The sequence below is a fragment of the Acinonyx jubatus genome, chromosome A2 (assembly GCF_027475565.1).
Source record: "Acinonyx jubatus isolate Ajub_Pintada_27869175 chromosome A2, VMU_Ajub_asm_v1.0, whole genome shotgun sequence".
Taxonomy (NCBI): domain Eukaryota; kingdom Metazoa; phylum Chordata; class Mammalia; order Carnivora; family Felidae; genus Acinonyx; species Acinonyx jubatus.
Genome location: NC_069383.1, coordinates 71,805,470 through 71,823,234, shown reverse-complemented (window position 1 = coordinate 71,823,234; position 17,765 = coordinate 71,805,470). Strand labels below are relative to the sequence as shown.

The 17,765-nt window shown below is 43.4% G+C and overlaps 1 protein-coding gene across 4 annotated transcripts in view; it reads right to left on the bottom strand.

Moving 5' to 3' along the window:
- CDK6 (cyclin dependent kinase 6) overlaps positions 1–7,427 on the bottom strand; it is a 256,288-nt gene extending 248,861 nt beyond the window's left edge. The window contains exons 1-2 of one of the 4 annotated variants that reach the window (XM_027071885.2): positions 7,020–7,427; positions 3,569–4,174 (exon numbers count right to left, since the gene is read on the bottom strand). In XM_027071885.2, the coding sequence (XP_026927686.1) occupies positions 3,569–3,801 (233 nt within the window). In that variant the 5' untranslated portion in view covers positions 3,802–4,174; positions 7,020–7,427. Of the gene's footprint in view, positions 1–3,568; positions 4,175–4,287; positions 5,412–5,508; positions 5,707–7,019 lie in introns of those variants that run through there. The other 3 variants (XM_053218457.1, XM_027071884.2, XM_053218456.1) reach the window with 3 other exon arrangements.
- Between the last annotated feature and the right edge of the window lie 10,338 nt (positions 7,428–17,765).

The window sequence follows — 17,765 nt, the reverse complement described above, 5'->3', positions numbered from 1 at the left end:
GAGCCCAAATGTTCTTATCTGTTAGTTACACGTCAGTATCTTCTTGTAGCAATCTATTTGTACATCTGTCCCTAAGGTGAAAGTTAATCTTTGAAAAGCATTTGATTCAGGAGCGCCTGCGTGACACAGTTGGTTAAGCATCTGACTTCAGCTCAGGTCATGATCTCATGGTTCATGAGTTCGAGCCCCACGTCAGGCTCTGTGCTGACAGCTCAGAGCCTGGAGCCTGCTTCAGATTCTGTGTCTCCCTCTTTCTCTCTGCCCCTCCCCTGCTCACACTCTGTCTCTCTCTCAGAAATAAATAAACATTAAAAAAATTTATAAAAAGCATTTGATTCTGATTCGTGTTTTGGCTGTCTTATTCAATCAGCAAATTCTTGATAACTAAATCATTACAAATATTAGTTGTTTCATAAAACTAGTTAAACATAGCACAACAAGCCAATGGAAATAAAGAGAAGTGAATTTTTGAAGAGAAAAAAGAACAACTAGCAGTGTCTGGTACATGATAGGCCATCAATAAATATTTGGTGAATCAACAGACTGCTGCTTAAACATATATATATATTTTAACCTATATATATTTAGGTCAGAAGGTAAAACGATTCCTTTGTGGAGTATAGAAGCTCCAACATAGGTTCACACAGAAGTCTGATTTTGGCAAATGCTCTAGGATTTAGGATTACCAAGTGTAAAATAAGAGTAAATTTACAGGCTAGACAGTGATTGGCTGATCAAGCCTGGGCCTGGGATACATCCAGCACAGGTAAACAAGAATTTCAAGTCATTATCCCTGTGCATACAGGCAGTATCAGTGCCAGCAATAACAAGTCAGCCTTTCTGGCAAATCCATCAAAATTAATTCTTAAATGTTTGAAAAAACTAATATGTTTATGATGCCCCTTCAAGCTTGAGGCTTAACTACCTGTGGGAAGGGCCTATAATTCTGACCAATTACTTATGACTTGAAGGCGCTTACAGAGATACCTGTCCTTTTAAGAAACCTTTTAAGAACCAGCCCTAGCATTGTAAAGCTGACACTGTGGGGCACCAATAAGTCACAGGTTTGGGGGTCCAACTTTGACAACTCTCCCTTGGAAGAGTTCATTTCCCAACCCTGCCTGAACAAATATTAGCAACCTTCAAAATCTGGAATTCCTAGTCTACTTAAGGAAGTCATGGGGACCAAAGATTGCCCCAAGGCAGAGGCAAAGAGAAGAAACAGGAAGGAAACAAAATGGAATGGAGATATGTAGCTCATGAAGATGACATCATCAATAATTTTTTTTCAAGTGCCACTGAATTTCATGGCATAGGACTGATGGGTCTTTTCTGACAAACCACAGGCTCGTTCTATCCAAGTAGTTTCTTGGTTCCAGAGCCTCTAATGTCTGGGTTTGAGTATGATTTGCTTTATAGAAACGGTCAGGTGAACTGATATTTTACTGGGAACCCGTTTGGAGGCAACAGCCCCACTAATCAGCATGAAAACAAATAACACTTGGACACCTGAAGCATTTTTCAATTTAAACTGCTCTCATATACACCATCTCAGCTCCTACTCACAACTCTTAAGAGGTAGGCATCATCATCACCACTTAACCTGTAAAAATAATTTTAGAAAACCTTTAGATATCTTCACCTTCAATTTGAGTATAGCCTCCTGAAATTTCTCAGTACAGAATTCAAGTCACGGGTCAGTTAGAAATCTCTAAAGACATACCAATTTCAAGAGTATAAATCAAGAGAATAAGATAGATTAGCCAAAATCTACCAACACTATGTCAAAAACAACCATCCTGCTGTTAAAGGGATAGTGCTTTGTAAAAAATAGTGTTACACAGGAGTGCCTCTATAATGCCTCTATGCTGGAAGGACAGTATTTTATTTATCTACATGTAAAAAACTGGACACTCCCCATAGGCAACAGACAAAATAAAACAAGAACTTTGATCCTAAAATTCTGGGAAGAACCTAAGTGATTCTTCCAGGAAGATACCTAAGTTACAGAGGACAAAATGTACTCACCCCTTTCCCCTCCAACATCACAAAGATTCACCAGAAGAGTTTTTGTCGGTTTGCAACAAAGAAAACACGCACAAAAGGTCACCTGTTGCTGTTACGTATAATCCCAACTTCCTAAAACACTCATTCTCCTGGTCTCATTTTCCTTTGCCCCTCTCCTCAACTGGCTAAAGCAGAGGTATAATGGGGGTCCTATTTTCATAGCCATTTATTACCTTTTTTACGTATTTATGATTCTTTGCAGCCTTCTAGGCTTAGTCTGTGTTGGGAACAAAGCACCACACAAATCAAACAGCCTAGGATAAGGGGACACAAGTTAAAACCTCCCAGGAAGATTTTGTAGACACTTGGGCTCCCTGAGTCTCTAGAGGGCTTGGTATTTCAAAGGTCAGTCTTGGGTCTCTTGACTTTGATGACTAATGTTAAATTGCTGGACTTTTTACAAAAATATTTAGCTGTGTTTGTTTACATAATTTCATCCAAAGCGCACACAGTAGGCATGTATTTGTTGAACAGAATCCCCACATAGATGAGAAGACAGGAAGAATACCCAAGACCTCCTTTTTCCAACACACTATGGTTGAGAGTTGACAGGTAAAACCACACCCGAATTTGTACAAGTTTCTGTGCATTCCTTTTTTACTTAAAACTACACATATCTGCTTAGAAAAGAAAAGGATGACACACCACACAATGTCAACCACACAATGGGGAAATTCCAGGATCACTAAGAAAACACCATTATCGTAGTCACACACACTTTAATTACTGGTTACCACACAGGAGAGGCTTTAAGAAATGCTGTCTCTCCATCCACTTGCCACAACTCCTCCAGAAAAAGCAAAAGCAGAACACTTGGAATCTAAAGATTCCACATCTTGGACTCAACATCACTACTTTTGAGAAGTAGTCTAAAGATTATGCTGACCCAGAGACATAAAGTAATACACACTAATAGGCAACATTTTTGGAAGAAGTTTCTTAGGCCACCCTGTTTGATGCTTATTTTTCATTATATAACTTTAAAGAAAAACTGGATGTGATTGGCAAAAATATTTTTATGCTTCTGTATTTTTAAACCTTATTTAAACGAAGCTCCACCAAGAAAATTCTCATCCCAATTTTCACCGCATCCTGCTACTTGTCTTATTCTCAGCCTCTCAAAAATTCCCCAATGGCTAGGGAAACTATGCGGGGGCTGGCAGGGCACGTCTCAGCTTGGCTCGTTCTGTCCCTAAAAGGCACCCAACTTCCTGGACCCTCTTTCAGGGCCAGCAGGGAGAATACGCAGAACTTGCACAGCGGCAGGGAAGCCTGCGCAGGTCACATTTCCTGACTTGTCTTTCTGCTCGCTGTCTGGCAAGGTCACCCTCTCTGGCTTGCGGCTCTGTCCACATAACTTACTCTCACTCTGTAAGGGCAACGGGTCGCGCCATGCCTCCCCTGCCGCCCTCCGGCCTGGCAGCGTCCCGGCCCCGAGGATCCCTGGCCCTCCCCCGGCGCGCGCGGCCTCCGACGGCGAGGGCGCCGCTCCCCCGCTCACCTGACCACGTTGGGGTGCTCGAAGGTCTCCAGGTGCCTCAGCACCGCCACCTCGCGGATGGTGGAGAGCGGCATGCCCTCCTCGCCTGTCTGCACCCGCACGCGCTTCAGCGCCACGAACCGGCCTCCGTTCTTCAGGTCCCGGGCCTTGAACACCTTTCCATAGGCGCCCTCCCCGATCTCCGCCACGCACTCGTACTGCTGGTCCGCGCGGCTCAGGCCGTCCTTCTCCATGCCGTCTGGACGCCGCCCGGCGCGGCGCCGCTGGGACGGGCGGGGGGCGCGCTCGGCTCGCTCTCGGCCGCCGCTCGCCTCCTCCCGGACTTCCCGGCCCGCTCCCTCACGCCCCGGAGCTCGGTCTCGCTCTCCCTCGCCCCCGCCGACTACCGCTCTCCCGCGCTCCGGCTCTCGCGGCTGCTGGGGCTGGATGGAGCGACCTCCCCGCGGGCGGGCGCAACCCCGGTGCCGCCGCGAAACTCCGCCTGCCGAGTCGCCAAGGAGCGAGCCGATCCCTCCTCTTCCCTCCCTGAAGCGCAGTCCTCTGCACAGACACCGAGGCGATTACATAGCCTATGCCCCAGCGCGTCTCAGTCCACAATCATTCCACCTAAAAGAAGAGACGGGAAGGACAAGAAAAAGTGCAATCAGACATCCCAAGCGCCTTCCTCCGGGTCCCCGCAGACTCCCCTCCTCCTCCTTCATAAAAGCCCCCGTCGCTACCCTCTGTGCGCTCCTGCCCTCTCCCAGGCTGCTTAATCCTTCCTGGTTCCTCCGAGAAAAGCGAAGTTACTTTTCTTTCCCTGCAGAGCTGGAGCCGTCTTCGCGCGGAGAGGTTGCAGGGGCCCCTCGGGGATGAGCGAGCGGCGCGGGACGCAGTGGACGGGAGGGGGCGTGCCGATCAGCCCAGAGTGTGCCGGGAGCGCGGGGGAGGGGAGGTGCCGGGCACGTCAATGTCACGGCTTAATATTTATCCCTACATCATTGTGTTGTACTGCTACCCACCCCACCTCCCCGGGCCTGGACGTGCAGGGAGCTCCCAGGGTGCCGTGGGCCTTTCAGGGGTCGTACCCAGGCTGCTGTGGAGAGACTGTGGGTCCATCGGTGTGGGGCTGCAGAATGTGGGTGGGGGCTCCCAGGACCCTGTAACCCGATGCTGGGAGTGTGCGAGAAGGGGTGGTCAGACATCTGCTCGGAAATTGCTTCCTTTCTTTCTACTTTCAGTTTTTCTACGAGGAGACATTTAAAAACGACTTGCACACACAAATGGTCTTTTTGGGGTAAAGGAGTCTGGATTGGAAACGGAATTCTTTCTCCGACTCGGAGGACCTCCCTGGTGGAAACCCATGGGGGTCGGGGAGGGCTGAGGCTCCCGCTACTCGAGAGTGGAGGAACGCTGGGGCCCTGGAGGGGGAGTCGCCCACGGGACCATAAGGGTGGGAGAAAAGGGTATTCGCCGCTCTTTAGCTTGTCATCTCCTTAAAGAATAACTTCGGGAAGAAGGTAGCATGACCGTGACTCGCCCTGAAATTTTCAACTAATTTCAACCTCAACAAAACTTAACCTCGTCTTAAAAAGGCTGGAAGTAGGGGGGGTGTAAATGCCAAGCCTTGGGGGTGAGAGAGAAGGGGCTGCGTCCTCGGGGCCAGGACTCCAGAACCTTTTCCCACTCCCTGGATCGTCTCTGAAGTAAGTAGCAGAGGAGGCTGCTCCATTCCTCTTTCGGCTTAAGGCCTGGTCTTATCAGGGGCCAAACGCACCACCTCCCCCAGCCCTCCGCACAACAAAGTGCAGGGAGGGGGCTAGGGGAGGGGCACACTTTCCTTCCCCATTGAGTTGCAATCCAGGACCTAGGGAGCCTCCAACCCACGGCCGCCGCGGCCTCGGCGGGGCATTCACCACGCCGGCCGCGTGTCCGGAATTCCCGGGACGCCTCGGAATTACCTGCCCCGCAAGTTCTGGCCCGCTCGCCTTCTGCCAGGAATTAAAGAAACAAATGGCGCGATCCCCACGGTGTGCGGGCAGAAGGGACCTCAGCGGGGGCAGAGCCCCTCACACTCACTCCATTCGAAACTCTCCTTAGAAAGTGAAGGCGAATCCTGGAGGAGCCAAGGAACGAGACCCCAACCCCCCCCAGGGCCTGCACAGGGGTCTGAGCCAGGCAAAGGGCCACACAGGTAGCCGAGGAGCCGCCGCCGGCAGCGCAGCCCGCCCCTCCCGCACCCCCCTCCCTGCCCTAGTCCAGCGGGAGGCTCAGCTGCTAAGGCAGCGTCGCGGACGTCCCACCCCCGCAGGGAGCTGCGCCGGCTGCCCGGGCCTGGCCCCGCACCGCCCGCCCAATCTCTCCCCCCTAGCTCCCCGGACGGTCGGCTCCGGCGGAGAGAAACGGGAGCAACAGTGCCTTTTCCCCCCCTCTCCTCCACTTTTTTTTGTTGTTGTTGTTGCTTTCCCACGCTGGCTGAATGTGACTTGACCCCATTTCAAAAAAGTTTGACATAGTGCTTCAACATTTCCGCATTCCTCCGCGACTACAAAGGCTGCAGCCGCCTCCCTCTGCTTTCTGTCTCTGCTCTCTGTCTTCACACTCAATGAAATCCTTCATGTGCCTCTCCCGAAGCCTGCCAAGCACCGCAAGGGTCGCCACCAGCGCAGCGACAAGAGGCCGCACTGGGACCACGACTCCCGCGTGTGCGCACACGCAGATGCGCCCCACGTGCACACTGTCGGGCGCAATGCAGGGCCCGGAGCTGCTTACAGCAGGGTGTGCGTTTTAACTCGGATATTTTAAATTATAAAAGTAAATTATACTTTATAAACTAAAGCAAACGTGCGTCTTTGTGGGGCTCCAAGCCTGTGCACTGGCCGCCTGCGTGCACTCCAGTAAGTGTGGATAACACCCCCGCAGGGGCTGCCAGCAAGAAGCCTACGTTAACATCTATCTCGTGGTGAGGAAGGTGGAGGCCACACCCACACCTCCGCGAGCTGGGGAGAGAGCTTTCGTGGGGAAATGAATATGGGGCACGGAAACACATTGTCCCGCATGGGGTCCCCAGAGGCAGTGCATTTTAAACTCTAAAGTGTGGATTATTCTGTGAATGTCTGAGTGGAGTTGATATTCCGCTTTAAGAAGCTGGATGAGTGTGTGGGTGTTTGTGCGTAAGGCTATGTGGGAGTAGGCACAGGATCTTAGTGTTCGGGTGTCCCTAGGGTAGGCTGTCCTCCTCTCGCCAGATTAGGAGGGACTCCTCTAGCTCCCCAAAATTGCTCTCCGTAATTAGCCTGCCGCGGTTCGTAAGGGGTTAACTAAAGCCGATTTCGAATACACACCCCCCACCACCACCACCATCACAGTCACCCCCACCCACACCCTGGCTTCCGACCCTGGCCAAGCTCCCAAATCTCCCCCGGGGACCCCCCACCCAGCAGCCCACCCACACCAACGCACGGCTCCTCACCTGCCGGGCCCTGCCGCGTCAGGCCTCCGGAGGGGGCTGCGAGTGTCTGTCCGACCTCCGCACGTGTCCACAGCGGCGCCAAGCAGGTAACCCGTCAGGAGGAAGGAGTCACCAGCACTCTTTACTGCGTAGGGGTGGGCACAGCGGCGGAGGGCGGAGGGACAGCTGAGGGCGCCGCCCGCGCGGCTCGCTGGGGGCGAACCGGGGCCTCGGGGCTCCGGCCGGGGCTCGGGGCCGGAGCCGGGGAAAGAGCGCAAGGGGAGCGGGGGCGGGGCGGGGCCCCCGGAGGCTGTCTCTGCTGGAGACCCACCCGGCGGCGGGGTTAGGGGCTCGCTGCGGAGCGGCAAGCAAGTGTGCAAATTAAAGCCTTCCGGAGAGAGGGGAGGCGGCTGAGACCCGGCTGTGCTCTGAGCCTCTCAGCTCCCCAGCTCTTGGCTCCGAGTGGGGGGTGTGTGGGGGGGTGTTAAATGAAAATTTCCGGCTTTCGCTGCAACTGGAGTGGGGGATCTTGCTACTAAAATGAGAGGCGTGAGAGGGAGGGTGGGATGTGTCGTCGGGAGTCCGCGGAGTTTCCAAACCCACGGTCGCCCAGAGTTGGGGTTTTGACAGAGTGAAGCGGGGGGATCAGTAGTCTGTGATGTGGACGGATGGAAAAAACACAAAACAACCAGCCATAATTATGAGGGGATGGTAAATACCAACACTTTCCAAGAAATTGAAAAATCAAACCAAAAAATAACTCTTCTCTATTAAAAAAAAAAATCTGGCAGGGCGCCTTGCAGAAAAGAAAATACTAATCTGTTCAAGCACTTTTCACTTTCAGCATGAGCTACATTTGTTTTGTTTTCCTTCGCTTCCTTTCGGCCTCACAAAGCCCTATCTATTCCTTTTGGACAGAGGATATGATTTGGAAATTGTCAGGCACTCTGTGGTTAACAATCTACTTGAAGGGGCTGGCGGGTTCACAATTATTAAGTGGTTAGCAATTGCTGAGGGTTCACTAAGGCATTTCTAGGGAGCTAAAAAGACTAAAATTTAATACAAATAACAGAACTGCAAGATAATAGACACACATTTACACACACAGAACACACACACAAAGAGTAGAGAACGTGATTCAGTGGGTGCTCAGTTTAAATGCATTATTGGAATTCTGAAATTTGAAACCTTGTAAGAATGTATACTTTACCTTCTAAGAAAACCTGAATACAATTATTTCAGGTGAAAATGAGATTTTGGACCAAAAAAAAAAGACAAAGTCTTCAAGACTTCCTACAATGGAGCAAAACCAAAAAAAAAAAAAAAAAAAAAAAAGAAGAAGAAAGAAATAGCTGTTTGTTTTTTTTTTAAAGAATTCAGGGTTCTTTAAAGCCTGTATCTGTAGAATACTTAAAACCCTTTTAAATATCTTAAAGTAAAACCAAAAAAATATTTATTTATTTCAGTGCTCTCTGGAAAAATTGAAGCCCAGCAAAACACTATTTGAATTGGAAATATTACCTCTATAAATCTTGTGACTTTTTTAATTAAACCATGTTGCTAATTTCAGAGTAAATCAATTTTGCCTTTATAAAATTCATTCTATACTACAGTGTGAAGTAACAGGTTAGGTAAATAAAAATTGTTGCATTTCCATTAGCAAATATTTTGCAATCCCTTATAATAATTTATTCTTGAATGATAAAGTGGATATTTATGTTTCTTTATACTTAAGATAATTCATAAAATACATTTTGTGCTTAGGAGTATATCTTCTAAAATAAAATTCAATTTCTGAACAAAATTTGTAAAGATATCTATAACCTCACATACCTTATAGACTTAAGAAACCAATTGTTAGATTTTGTATTTATATGAAATATTAGATCACTACAAATGATTAGACTTTAAAACAGAGATACAAATGAGAATCTTCCATTTTTATAAGTGTTACACTTATCAATGATTTTAAAACAAAATTTACTTGTTGGTAATTAACACATTTATGTAATTTAGAAATAATTGTCAATAAATAGTCATAGAAACCAGCAAATGATTGCAAGAATTTATTTGGGTAAATAATTTGTTTGAAAGATAGTAAGCCATAAATATTTTTTAAATTAACAGAAAAATGTCTTTTCTACACTGGGTTGCATTTTTAATTACTGAATTTGACAACAACCATAGATAGATTTGAAATTCCATCCTTTAGATTAATATATCACTTGTACGAGGTAAAGAAAGAAAGAAAGAGAAAGAAAGAAGAAGGAAGGAAGGAAGGAAGGAAGGAAGGAAGGAAGGAAGGAAGGAAGGAAAAGAAAGAAAAGAAAGAAAGAAGGAAAAAGAAAGAAATAAAGAAGGAAGGAAGGAAAGAAAGAAGGAAAGAAGGAGAGAAAGAAACTTTATTTAATTATAATTCCTGAGTGTTAGCTCTCTTTATGTCATCTGCTTTCTCTGATATTATTAATTTATCATTGTTCACTCTCTCTGGTTATGGTTCACATAAAATCCAGTTGGTTCAAGCCTCAGACCAGGAAGTTTTAAAATGGATTGTGTAAAATTAGTAAATACCAGATTGTTTTTGTTTATTAGATAACTTCCTCTGTGGGTAATAGGTTATCATAACAAAATTTGTGCAAAGTTTTTACACTGTGAACCAAATTCTTACCCCTTTGTTTAGGAGTCTTTTATGAATGAATGCAGAGCATTCAAGAATTATGATTTGCATGCCATGTATCTGGTATCTGAAAGTTGTAAATCATCTTACAGGCTTTTAAAAATTAGAAGTAATGTATTTATGTTCAAATATGATGTTGTAGCTTATGCTGAAAATTTTCTTAGTGTCACACAAGAGATGCATTCTTTGTGAACATTTTATATCAGATATCTGTAAATTTTTGTTTTCCCTAAAACAAAAATGAAATTTAAAATTCTGTTCTATAATTTGTAGTCTTGTTTAAGGAATGAGTAATTTATTTAAAATTAGTAACTTTATAATGTACATCTAATTTTAAATCATCTCTGATTTATATTGGCTATTTGAATTTATAAAATATATTTTCTAGAAACTCAGAAATAATGTTTTGCTATAATCCACTATACAATAATTTTAATTGGAGGTTCATGCAAATGTATACTTTTTGTCTATAAAGATCTATTTATTTTGATAAAAATTTTTTTTGGTTTAATAACTTTAAGATCAGTTGCCCTCATCTTTAACTTGATTTATATGTGTATGTAAATGTTATCTTTGTTGAGTAATTACTGTGAAAAATTATAATGTTAACAGAAATAGTATAATATAATGCAGTGCATTTTAATGCATTCTTTCTTCCCCAGGCATTTTCAAGAAGTTTTCTTAGGTTTTCCCTTAAAATACTGAAAATTTACTAAATATTCTAGGAAAACTCAATTGTACTACCAACTTTCTTCAATTGTAAAATTCTGCATTTTAAAGGATTTTTTAATTCAGTCTTCCAAATAAATTACTTCTAGTTGATTTGGAAAACACCTGTTTTTTTTTCTCTTTTTGTTGTTGCATGTGATGTGATCTAATATATTGGATTTAAGCAGTGAAACTTGCAAATTTTGATATTTGTCGTGAGGGAAAAAATGTATCAGGTAGTAGCTTATAAATTTAAGAAAAAAACCAGACATTATTATTTTTTGGAACTTTCCATTTTTGTGGGTTCTACTGCTCTATAATTATTCCTGTGCAACATGTCAGTACTATGTTCATGTTTGTATAATTGTCATATTTTCTTTTTTTCCCTCCTGATAGGCACTTATATCTTCTCTTTGCTTAGTGTGTATGTGTGTGTGTGTGTGTGTGTGTGTGTGTGTGTGTGTGTTTATGTATGTGTGTGTGAATACCTGTGTGTTCTTGGCGTATTGTCGTGACATGTTCGAAACGTGTTAAGATCCTTTCATCATCTATATTAGTATCCTGAATAATCAGTAAAATAACTGTAAAAATACACTTATAAAAGATGGTGATAATCACATTGAAATATTTACATTTCCTTTTGATTTATAGTGTCCTACAGTTTTCACTGACTTCTAACATCTCTTTTCTAAGGTAATACTTGAATCTCCGCTGCACACATGGCCTAACAATTGTGTTGGCATAACTGCCTTTGGTTGAGCTGAAAGGTGCGTACATGCTTTACATAGACCATTCAGATGAGGCAGTGAGGGTACAACACAGTGGGGGTAAATCATGATAAAGTGGGATCTGGGAGGTAGAAGGAAGGGCAAAGGGAGAAGCTTCTTTTTGGGCACCTGAGAGAAACTTCTGTGAATGGCCTGACCATAGGGGCAAGTGAAGGAAGTACAAGCTGAGGTCCTGGGGCCAAGAGATGTAGCCTCAGGGCTCTGAGTATAGAGTGTCCTCGCAATCTAATTCTTTTAGGATGAATGGCATTCTGTGTCTGTCCTGTTATGCACTGAAATCCATCTTATTAAATGAGATTGTGTAATGTATGTGCCCATATTCATGTAACTCTTCTACATTGTCTCATTATGGGTTTTTCCCAAAAATAACATACAACGGCATTTTTTGCAGGGGTCTTTGAATTTCTGTAAGAAAGTATATAATAGCATAGCTCTGTGGATCAAATATTTTACCATAAATTGGAGAGTCCTATTTTTAAACTCTGTTATAAATTTGTTGTCATTCACATCATAGTGTCCTCAATGCCTAGCACAGTAACTGGCAAGTATTTTATGTCTAGTAAGTACTGGTCAATGAGAAAGTTGGCTTTATATCCTTCATCCCTCTTTTCTGGGACTACTTCTTCCTACTCCCTTCTGGGAGATACAGCATAATAATTTTTTATATAATCTCAGCAAAGTTTAAGGATAGAGATGTCAGGATTTCAGAATCAGTCTCTTCTACCTGCAGTTCCCTTCCTTTTATTCCTCTTCTCTAAATCCTATGATCATTTTAGGGCCCAGCTCTCAAAACTTGGGAGATCCCCTCAGCTGAACGACATCCCTCTCAGCTCTGACTCCTTGAGGCCATCTGCTTTCTACCTCCTTACAAGCTTGATGCTCTGCTTTCTACCACCCTGAGCTCTCCAAGCGAGTTTACCATCCTTGTTCCTCTTGGCAATGATCCAGGACCTGGTTGTGCCATTTGACCATAGTAGGTGATCAATGAAATGCAGCAATTGTTCTTGTCTCTCTCTATGAGTGTTATGGAATCAAGCAGGCACAGACAGACCAGAACAGTATGGCATAAATAGAATAACATCTGAAAAGTTGACGACAGTGTTCCACTTTGCTTAAATAGGAAAGAACCAGGTTGTCCTGTTACTTTCTGTGGATTTGTTATGTTTTCTCTTGCGTTGAAGATATTAGTCACTGAAAACATATTTGTCTGAAAGAAAATGTGTTCAGATAAATTTCTAAATTTGACTGAAAGACAAATTCTAAAATCTTACCTGCAAAAAATACTGACGTAATTTTCTGCATTTGCTCCCCCTGCAAATTCCAGTTAAACAATTTTTCTTTAAAAAGAGCAAGTACTAAATTATGAGATCAATTAGAAACTACATAGCCCAGAACTGAGAAAGATTGCTAATTTTATTGAACAATGTCTTTAATATCTATGTGAGTGTATGTGAAAGGAAAGAATCCTTGATTTCTAAGTCAAGAGCCTGTGTTTTATTCCTAGTTCTTCCTCACAGCAGTGCTCACTGTACCCCCAGTTATAGTCATGTAACCTTTCTGACCTTCAGTGTCTATGCCTATTAAGTGGGTTTGCTAATCATTTAGGAAGATGGTATGAAAACAGTTTGGAGAGAGGCAACAGAGAGTTTTACCTTTGCAAGAGAAGATCTGGAAGAGTAATTGAGGTTGCTGGTCTGTGGGTCAGAAAACCTGAAATTTAACCTGAGTTGGCCATGAACTACCTGTGTGACCCTGGGCAACACACTTAAGCCCCGAGACCTTAAGGTCTTTGTCAATAAAAAAGATGATAAGACTCAACGATTCGTATAGGTGCTGCTGCAGCTTGAAAATGCTATCGTCTGGCACCATCATTCTACATCTGTTCTTATAAATGCCCTAAACAAGAACAGTGCCAGTGGATGGGACTCTGATGTTAGCAACCCAAAGAGGGGTTTGGACTTCAAATGTGAAATATATTGGGGCTCTCTAACATAAGTCTCTGGATTTTCAAGACAATAGACATGAATGCCTCGGGGAAAAAAACATTAGAAAAATTCACTAGGTGGGGCGAGAGGAGCCAGGTTTTTAATTACTGGACTAAAACTAAATGTGATGGATTAAGTCAATCAACCCTCATTAATAAAATGTGATAAGTAAATTACAGTAGTACTCACAGAGCTGGGATACTAAAGATTAGAAGTCTTGGCTAATCACAGCAATTCTTTAAAGATACCATGAAGCATAACTTTGGGAGATGTGACATATCTGTAAACCATTGAAAATGTGAGTGGCAGCCAGTGTCCTGTGAGGCAGTGGGAAGTGGTGGTGGGTGGGGGTGGGGGGGTCGGGAGAGTAAAAGGCAGTATGCTGTGAATCTGAGGAGTTCCAGAAATATCAGAAATCCTGAGAACTGCCAATCCAAAACGTGTGCAGAGGAACAGGCTGTTGTCCCTGTGTTGTTTTCTACTACGTTGGCTCACGTGCACAGTTGGCTTGAAGGTCTTCCCTAGATGTGCAGGGACATTTATGCTGTTGGAACCAGAAGTGTGGCCGCAATGTGATCTTGGAGTAGGTTACTAAACTTTCAGAACCCCAGTTTCCCTCACCCATAAAGTAGGGATACAATTATCTGCTATAATAAACCGGGGTGAGAATTAATTTTCTACTTTGTGCATTTTGCATTTAACAGACCTTTAATAAATATTAGTATGCAACCAATATCCCTTTCATGAAATCACACTTCCTATTCTATCTCTTTTTAAAGACAGCTAACCCTTTGACCAACAAGATTTTCTTTTTTAAACTGGTTTGAAACATCTACCCATTGCAGGAGGAACAACCCCAGAAATAGTACACACCAAACATCTTAGGCTTTGACAAAACCACAACGGTCTCTGGGTATGTGATAGATGGAGGAGAGAGTGGGTTGTCTCACCTGAGACGTTACCCCAGTACTGCTCAACCTTCTTCATCTATTCCCAGCCCCCCCCCCCCCCATCTTCCTCACCCTTTTCCTTCCATGTGGCTCTCTGTTCTTCATTCCCACTGCTCTGGTGTGACCCATACTTGCTGACATTTGTCTTAAAAGCCATGCATTCTGTTGCTTCCCTGCAAGAGTTCCTCCACTGATCACTCTTCCACAGTCCCTGGCTCCCACTTTTTTCCCTTTAAGAGCTGTTTGTCATCCTTTCAATCTCTTCTCTGTCAACTTTGCCTTCTGAGCTTAGCAGAAGTTTATTTGTCCTTAGACAACCTTGTATTTCCTATCCCATACTCTCTCCCTAGAAGCATGCAAGGGGAGATACCTCACTTCCCCTATCCTACCCTCTTTTTTTCTTTTTCTTTTTTTCAATTTCCTAGGTCTATGTCCACAGTTCAAATCACTGCTCACTAGTGTCAGACACTCCATTGTTATCCCATTTCTCTCAGAATAAAATCGCGGTCTTGCCCTGCACCACTTCTGCTCTGATTCTTCTCATCACTCTGCTCCTTGCTTCCTCTGCAGCAGCCATACTGGCTTCTTTAGTGTTTCTCAGACCTACCAAGCACATTCATGCCTCTGAGGTTTGCACTTGCTGGAGTTTTGGTTGTTGTTGTTGTTTTTTGCTGAAATGCTCTTCACCCACACATAAGCATGGCTGTCTTCCTTACTTCCTTCAGGTCTCACTCAGAAGTCATCAGAGGGATGTTCTCTGACCACCCTACATGAACTGCATCTACTCCCATCTATCTTATTTCACTTTGTTTCTCTTCCTTAGCACTTATCATCCTCTAACACATTATAGGCTTATTTGTTTATTTGTTTAGTGTCAGTCTCCCCCCACCTCCAGCATATAATCTACAGAAGAGCTCAAAATTTGTTTTATGTTCTCTTTTATCACTAAAATAATTCCTTGGCTCATAGTGGGCAATAAATATTTGTCAAATGAATGAATAAATGATCTCTCCTCTTACCCAAGCTCACAACTAGCCCATTGTTGGCTAGCCGACAGCTTATTAATGAAAATAACTCTCTATAATACATAACTTTAGGGCAATCCTTCTGAATTTATGTATTTTACATGCAACCAATATTCTGCTAGGGGCTTCAGCTGAAATTGTTCACAAAAATGTTACTTAAGGATAATTTGATTCAACACACCACAGATTGTTATCTAAAATTATTGCCACTATAAAGTCAGTATATTCAGTTAATTGAAATTATACTGGAATGTGTGTCTTACACTGGAATGTGTATATAACAAATGTGAGTTTTGTTTAAAATACTTGTCTCTCCTCATATAAAGAGTAGGAAGAAGTTTGGAAGCCAGAGGTGAGCAGATTCAGGTCTCAATCCATCATGATTTTTTCCTACCATATTACAAATCTAGAGTCTTGCAAGCCCGGTAAGAGCCAGTGAGGTGTAGCTCAGTGCTTAAGAATCGCATCACAGGAGCCAGGCTTTGGTGATTCAAACCCAGGTCCTGCCACTGAGCTGTTTGTGTCCCCTGGTAAGTCACTTAACTTCTCTGAAACTTGGTTTCTTTATCTGGGTTAAGACTCCCTGCCTTTATGGTTGTCCTGAGGATTTAATGAGTTAATCCACGTAAAGCACTTAACAGGATTGGCACATAAAAAGTACATAGTTAGTTATGATTATTACTAATATTCCTCCTGATAAAACAGCTGTCACTTCTTAAGAGTTTTACTGTCCTTTTTCCTGGGCACCTGGCCCAGGATTTACTGCACAGTACTCTGTGTTCAATCGGTACAGCCACCACACCCTTGGATCCCTTGCTACTAGTGATATATGCAGTCTTCTCCCTTCTTACTTTTCCCCTCCCTTGCTCCCTTGCTCCCTCCTTCTTTCCTTTCTTCTCTCCTTTCTTCCTCCTTTCCCCTTCCCTCCCTCCCTCTCTCCTTCCTTCCTTCCCTCCCTCCTTCCTTTCCTTCCTTTCTTCCTTCCCTCCTCCTCTTCCCTCCCTTTCTTCTCATAAATCTTGCCTTTTCTTACTTTCTCCTACACTTCCTCTCTCATACATTGCAGTCTGTTCTGCATTAGCTGCCAGTCCTCTCCTCCATTCTTCTGTTGTTTCTGCTCTCATTCACAGGAGGGAAAAGACCTGTCATGTCACCAGGAAGAATCCCCAGAAGCAAATCTTTCAGGCTCTCACTTCCTGGGTAGAATTTTGTTCTTTCAAGCAGCTTCTGCTTTAGACATCTGAGGCCCTTTATCAAAGACTGTTTGCTGCTCAAGTTGATCAGAAATGCCATCTCAGCACTTTTAACCTATGTGTGGGTTATACCAGCAGCATCCAGTGCTTTTGAAAACACTGACTTGTCTTATCAACAATCATGGGCTAACCATAAAATCGACCATAACCAATTGTATTGCTTGCTGCTCCTAGGGGGCATGGATGAAATAATGTGGTTACTTTGATGCCTAATAAAATTCAATTCCAGTGATGGTGAGAATGTAGGAAGGAATGAAAGACATGTTCAGTGCAAATGTGTATTTTTTCCTCTTTGTCCTATTAGATTAGGAACTCCTTCAGCAAAGGGACCATGTCTGCTACCTTCATTTTTAATGTTTGGGATGAGTGCTCAGCTTAGTGCCTTTCTCACAATACATGCTCAATAATGAAACTTCTGCTTTTCAAGTACTAGACAAATGTGGTATAAAATTCTGAGTACACAAAGGCTGAAAGAATAAACCCATGAGTGAGTGCAGTGCTTTATGTTGTTGTCATTCATGTAGCTTTGTGAAACATAAAATTGTAAGACTAAATTGTCAGGCCAGTAAAAAAAAAAATATCTCAAATCTCAATGATCCTGTAAACTTTTACAACATATCTTCTGTGGCAATAATTACAGTAGACCCCCCCTGCCTTTCGTGGTTTCACGTTCCACAGTTTCAGTTACCTGTGGTCAAGCTCTGTCAGAAAGCAGATAATCCCCCTCTGACCTATTGTCAGAAGGCCAGTAGTAGCCTAACGCTATGTCACAATGCATATGTCATTCACCTCACTTCGCCTCCTCACGCAGGCATTTTATCATCGCACATCATTACAAAAAGAAAGGTGAGTACGATACAATAAGATATTTTGAGAGAGAGAGAAAGCGAGAGAGATCACATTCACATAGCTTTGTTATTATTGTTCTATTTTGGTAAGTTATTATTGTTAGTCTCTTACTGTGCCTACTTTATAAATTAAACTTTATCATTGGTATGCATGCATAAGAAAAAACAGTATAATGGGGCTTGGTTATATGTGCAGTTTCAGACATCCACTGGGTGTCTTGGAACATATCCCTGGTGGGTAAGTTGGGGCAGGAGAAGACTACTATACTGTAAATTATAGTGATATAGAGATATATCTTAATTCTCTCTCTTAATTGTTAACTCCTCGGTGAACTAGTTTCTACTGTTGTGCTATACACATCATATGCTTTCAATACCTGTTTGCTGAATAAATTAATGAATGATTAAATGGATGATGTTAGACTTCCACTCATTCAGAATATTCAAAGAGGTTTTCCGTAATTCAATTAAGTAAAAAAGTTACTATCTATATGATATGTATGGATTGACATTAAAATATAATATTACAGGAG